Source organism: Athene cunicularia (genome assembly GCF_003259725.1).
Source record: "Athene cunicularia isolate RWA chromosome 12 unlocalized genomic scaffold, athCun1 chr12_part1, whole genome shotgun sequence".
In the NCBI taxonomy this organism is placed as follows: domain Eukaryota; kingdom Metazoa; phylum Chordata; class Aves; order Strigiformes; family Strigidae; genus Athene; species Athene cunicularia.
Window position 1 is genome coordinate 14,016,960 of NW_020799116.1, and position 6,240 is coordinate 14,023,199.

The 6,240-nt window shown below is 38.0% G+C and overlaps 1 protein-coding gene across 16 annotated transcripts in view; it reads right to left on the reverse strand.

The window, feature by feature from the left end:
* The window catches only part of SLMAP (sarcolemma associated protein), an 86,322-nt gene that overhangs the window by 46,911 nt on the left and 33,171 nt on the right, over nucleotides 1–6,240 (reverse strand). For 12 of the 16 annotated variants that reach the window (XM_026857898.1, XM_026857897.1, XM_026857894.1 and 9 more), the window contains exon 2: nucleotides 3,046–3,199. In XM_026857898.1, coding sequence (XP_026713699.1) covers nucleotides 3,046–3,199 — 154 coding nt within the window. The remainder of the gene's footprint in view (nucleotides 1–3,045; nucleotides 3,200–6,240) is intronic. The other 4 variants (XM_026857895.1, XM_026857888.1, XM_026857890.1 and 1 more) reach the window with 1 other exon arrangement.

Genomic DNA, 6,240 nt, shown 5'->3' on the forward strand with positions numbered 1-6,240 from the left:
GGCCGCGGGGCCCGGGCCCGGCTCCCCGCTGACCGCAAGGGAAAAAAACCCCTATTCCTGCTCGATTTGCCCTGCGAAACTTTAGTCACAAGCTTGCTGCATCATTCTGGAACACGTAACTGTCACACGCTTCACCGCCCGACTCCAAAAAAACAGCGAGAGCTGCCCTGAACTCTGACTAAGGGGATTATGCTGCAAGGGAGCCTAAAAACGGCAATAAAGAAATCATTTTTGTTTGTCCCAGAATTTTTGCTTCATAGAGACACAGTTTGGAAATAATGCTCTCATTTTCATTTCCACTTGTTAATGTGACAATAATGAAAACAGCACTCGGGAACTGCCTCCCCTACCCCGCGCCGAGATCTCTCGGTTACTTGATGAGCAGCACCCACCGGGTTTCCTCAGCCGCACAGCCTTCAAACGCCACACGACAGAAAAGAAGTATTAAAAAGAAGAGTCCAAACTCGACCAGAAAAAAAGTGCATAAACCGTATTTGAACGAAATCATCTGGTATTATCTGAAAGCCTGCTGCTTCTTTCCACGCTGTGCAGTCCCCACCGGTTAACTCCTGGAATGCTCAGGCACTGCCTGGGAAACTTGAGAAGAGCTACAAGAATATAAATCACACTAACACAGAGAAAAGCAAAGCAAGATGATTAAGAGATAAGTACTGTATTAAAGAGAGAGAAATGAGCAGGCCTGTGTGCTTGCTAGTAATACAAGTGGACAAGTAAGGAAGCACGAGGGTTGGAAATATTTCTCTGGGACCTGTTAGTGACTTCAGCTCAGCAGCAGAGGAGGAATCGGTGCTCCTCTAAGGTGTCCTGAAAGTTCACATACTGAACCTGCCACTATTTTAATGAACCAAATCAAGACCATATTTGCAAGGAAATGACTAAGACACTGCCTGAACAATAAAATAAAAATAGATGTATTTGAGCAATATTTAAACAATTTAGAATTTACATAGGCAAGTGAACTCTGCCTATCCTGTCCCTACCTTGTAATTACACACAGCAAAATGCTGAAATATCTCGTGCAAGTAAGGCATTATGTAAATACCAGAATGCAAAATAGTTTTAAAGGGAATCACTAATTTAAAAACTACTTTCATGTCTCTTTCACTACTAGATTAGGTTAACAGTAACATCTAAGACTACTAAAATGACTGGTAAAAAAACCCTGGTGTATTTATATGCATTCCAGTTGAATTCACAGGTAAACACTTTAACCGTGCTGCAGCTGCTTCATGCCCCAGCATGGCGATACAATCTTCATTCATTGCTTGGGGGAGCATGGAGAATGAAGAAAGCAAACTTTTATGCTCTTCCCTCATTAGCCACCTCAACACATTCATGAGTAACTGTTTAAAGCTAGAGAAGAGGAAAACGAAGGCTGCACAACCTAATCACTCATTACACAAATGCCAGGTTGCTGGAATCATGTTTTATAAAACTAACATAAATCTATTGGGAAGAACTACTACTGGTGACAATTCCTGGCAAGAAGTTGCTTACAATGAACTTTTCACAAACTTTCACATAAATTAATTGCAGATAATTGCTGATAAAAAAAAAAAAAACACCAACAACACAGAACTCCAATTTTTCTTCCAACTCAATATTAAAATAAAAATTCTAAATACACATGAAGAAATTCAGCTTCTTTTTAACAAGCACAGCATCTCATCAAATGAACAGTTCCAGGTTCATTAGATGCAATGTATTTCTTTGATTTATTCCATATATCCTGCCAGTATTCATAAGTATTTGCAAAAACTTCACATGAACTAACATTTTAAGTAAACTCCCTGACAATTCCAACTAGACATAGGGGAGTTAAATCAATCTTTGCAATGTAATTTTTTAGAAAGTTGAAACAATGTGATGTGACCTTCACTACAATGAATCACTCAAAAATAATACAGCTCCAGAAGCTCTCCATGATAAAATACTTAACCACTGCCATTGCTTAACAATGTTTTCTTTGAAGATGTATTCATTAACCTTCTTCTGACACTTCAAACTCTGAGAACTGTAACCTACCTGGCTAAAGAAGATTAGCATTCACAATTAACATATAGAGCAGGATTCATATTTTTGTTTTATTCACTTAATGCCCTTTAAAATTTCTAGTGCTGTACTGGGGGTTGGTTTGTTGGGTTTGGGCAGGGGTGTTGGTTTTGAGAGGATGGGGTGTGTTTGTGGGGTTTTGTTTGGGTTCTTGTAGGTTTTTTTGGGGGGGTTTAATAACAACTTTACCATCAGCATTTAAATTTAATATTATTCCTTCACTTCATTATTTCTTAATATACCCCTCTAAAGATAAGGTCTATGAAGGTCTTGTTCAGAAAAGTACTGAAGTGGAAGAGTAGTGATGGCAGTTCTGCTGTATTATGGCCCAATCTTTGTGTTCCTGGATTAGGATTCTTCAGGAGATGGCTAGAAATTCAATGCTCACAGAAAGTAACAGACCCATTAGGTAACTTTAAAAAGTCTTGACGTATTGATTACAATCTAATAATTCACTTACAGACCAGTCCTCAGAAAGAGAGAGAAATGGCTCCTGAAAAACTGTACCTAAATGTGTAAGAAAAGAGATTGAGGCTGCATTTTTATTGATTAATGCTGATATATAGCTATGACCATAATACAAGATCTCCTGAGCATGCATACTGGGGAGAGGACTGCAAGACAACTAAACCAAACCAAAATCTCCTCATCTCATTTTTCAGCTACCAGTTTTTTTCTACCCTCCTTTTAAAGTACCTGCAGAAACCAAAATCAGTAGCAGTCACAGATAGAAAAAGGGAGGTGGGGGGATGCAAGGGAAATAAGAGTCCGTGTTTCCAGCAGCTCACTTTCTTGATCCAGTTTACTGTGTGGCCAGAAGACTCACTGCCAGCACAAGGGAGGGAAGAGGGAGTCAGAAAAAAACCCCAAACCTCTTTTCTTACAAGAAGAATACCTTTCACTCCTAAAAATTGGATTGTAGTAGAATGTTCTAAATAAATATACTTTAAAGAAACAAAAAATGATCCATACCCTTACCTTTCCGCGTGTTCTCCGTCACATCTACACCAAACTGGATGATATCACCTGACATAATTTCACATGGTGGGCTTTCTTCAGATCCTCTGCTCAGTCTCTGACTATTAATAAAGGTACCATTGCTACTTTTAGTGTCTTGAAGATAGAACTGTAAAAACAAAACAAAACAAAAAAATAGTAAAGTATCTGAAAAAAACAAGTATGATGAAACAAGCTCCAGTAAAATTTTATTTGCTATAAAATATAGCTTGACCTCCCAACATAGAGAACAAATGTATCAAACTCAAAACACCCTCCTCAGGATGCAACACCTTGACATTATCAAGAAAGACTTGTTATTGATTTCTAGTTGTTTAACATGTGATTGAATTCTAGCATGGACACTACACAAGTAATTGCTATAAACTGTACTTAACCTACTGCTTGCATGGAAAGGATCAGACATGGTTAGCAACAACACCTTTGCCACACATATGTAAGAATTTATACTTATGTTGGTCAACACACAAAAACTCAACTGCTCGTACATTTAAGTTGCCAATGTTCCATGACAGAAACACACTGTAGGGAAGAATAGCACTGAGGGCACAAGGAAAAGCTTTGTCAGAAGAGAGACTTCAGGAATTGTAATGTAAGACCATGGCAAAACTAAGGAAAAAAAAAAATTAAAATGCTTTTACCTCTCAGCGATACTAGTTCATAGCATTGTTAATCTCAAGATTGCTGCACCACCAAGTACTTTTGTAAATATCCATTTGTAGAGTTAATTAAATTTTAATAGCAACTTATTGAATCTGAAGGTGCTTATGACACACATTTCTCATCAAAAACTGCTGCATCTGAGAAGAGGTTACGAGTGAGTCACCTGACAGAAGACCAGTCACTGGCTAAGACCTGATCAGCAGACAGCATTAAAGAGGGGACTGGAATGTTACTAACCAGCCAGGTATAACTGAGTCACTTTCAGTAGTTCAAGATGACAGTAGTTATTGCAGGAACCTGATGGGATGGTAGAAATCCCTGGCTTCCTGCACTCACAGGAATCTCATCAAGTTCCAAAGCAAGCATAAGGCTGGGGAAGAGATGTTGCCTTCAGAGGAGTGAGTATATTCCCATGTTTTTCCCTATAAAAGCAATTGACGATTTTTTTTCAGGACTCCATGCAAAATTTTCCATGCTTTTATTTGCCTTTATTATCACACTCCTCAGAAAAAGTGATATATAGCTCAAAATCACAGCGTTGAAGGAAAAAGTGGGTTTGGGTTTACTATGGAGCGAGACACCAGCACTAGGGCTCTTCAGATCTCATACTGGAAAATGAAATCAAGCATACGATATGCATCTTACATGCTCATCCCAAGTAGCACAAAGCAGTGGCCCTAACCTGAGAGCTTAAATGCCCCTGCGTCCAAAAGATGGGACTCAATACAGTAATGAAGGGGAATATCTGCACAGGAAAGCTCAGCTGGGCATATGTAGTGACAGAATGAAAAGCAGCACATGAAAGGTTTGGGTTTTTTTTTCCCCCAACAGATATGGCTTTGATCTTAAATTGAAGAAAATAATAATCAGACGTATGTTCATAAACATGAATGTAAACATAAATTACAGATAGATCAAGAAATTATGGCTACATTCGCCACATTAATAATTAGACCCACCTTACTCTAAATAATACTCTCTATATTATTAATTACTATATATTAATATATAATAATATTGTAGTATATAGTATAGCTTTTGTAACAGAAGTTAAAAAGCCAATCAAATTAATTAGCTTGCTAATTTACAAATCTGAAAGTACTGAGCCCTCTCACAGTCCAGTGCAGAGATAATTAATTTTTTTACTTCCTGTTTGTTCTCAATTAGCCTCCTGCTCCATTTGAAAATCCTCTGTTATGAAAAAGTGAGTCACAAGCAATGAGAAACAAACATGCTTGTGCTTAATTTCTTTTCCCCACCCTTTTCTTTCCCATGCGTATCATCTGCCTTTTATCCCTCCAACTTTTTGATTAATCACTGCCCCTTGTAAGCACACCTCTGCAGAATCTGCAGATAGGGCACAGATGAGAGAGCACAAAGAAACACAGAAGAGTGACCACAGGAAAGGAAGTGCAACAGAGCATCAGCAACACAAAACTTACAAAACACCAGACAAAATTCAAACTGAAAAAAAGAAATTGTAAACAAATGGCCATAGAAAACATACATTAAAAATTATTACACTGATGTCCGTTTAACTGCATGATACTGAATTTCCTTACGTAAATTTTAGAAAAGTGGTGCTCTTTAAATCTTTACAAACAAGAAAAAAGTCATCTTCCTGCATCTAGTAAAGATGTAAGTAATACCAGCAGCATGTTAACAACCTGATGTCTAAGGAGAAACTCACTGACTTCAACACTTAGTAAAAAAGATTCGGTTGTCTTTAATGTAGCAGTTGGTCAGGAACTCACAGAGCTGGTCCTTTTTGCACAGCAAATTCAAATGTTACTTCCATACTAGTTCTCACTAGTTCAGATGATCTTTTTCAAAGGTCAATCTCTCCATCACTTTTGTATTATTACTAAAAGTTACTTTCAGAAAACAAACCCAAGCACCAGCACTGAAAAACACATGTATACGTTAACTAGTATTTATAGTCGTATACTGGTATTTAATATAGTATTAATTATGAATTATCCTTGGTGGGTTCTCCAATTCCCAAACCAGCAGCTACATAACACAGCACATTCTGTGAAACCAGCACCGTTTGTTCTTGCTGCCTTCCAGTGCAAACCAACTAACTTCAGCAGCAGTGCCAGCTTAAAGAGTAACTATAAATCTTTCCCTTTCCCAATGCTCACTGCTGAGCTGCAGCACCACCTCTTCAGTTGTACTGGCTGAGGCATTTGTTTAGTCACTGCAAACCAGTTTTGAGAGCTGACGCAAATTATATGAGGAGGCGCTTAAGCCAGTATTGCCAGAAAAAAGGGCAGCATATACTGACCTAATTATACTTGCTTTTATAATCCACACCTCTCTTCAGATCAAACTAAAGTCCCAGCCCTTTTGTGCCTCATATTAACAACTAATCCAATTCAGAGCAGAGATGGTAGCTCATACACATCCAAAACAACTCAGCTTTTAAGGACTGTTAAAGAATTATCATATACTTAATTCAGGTAAATATATATATATCTGTCTCTT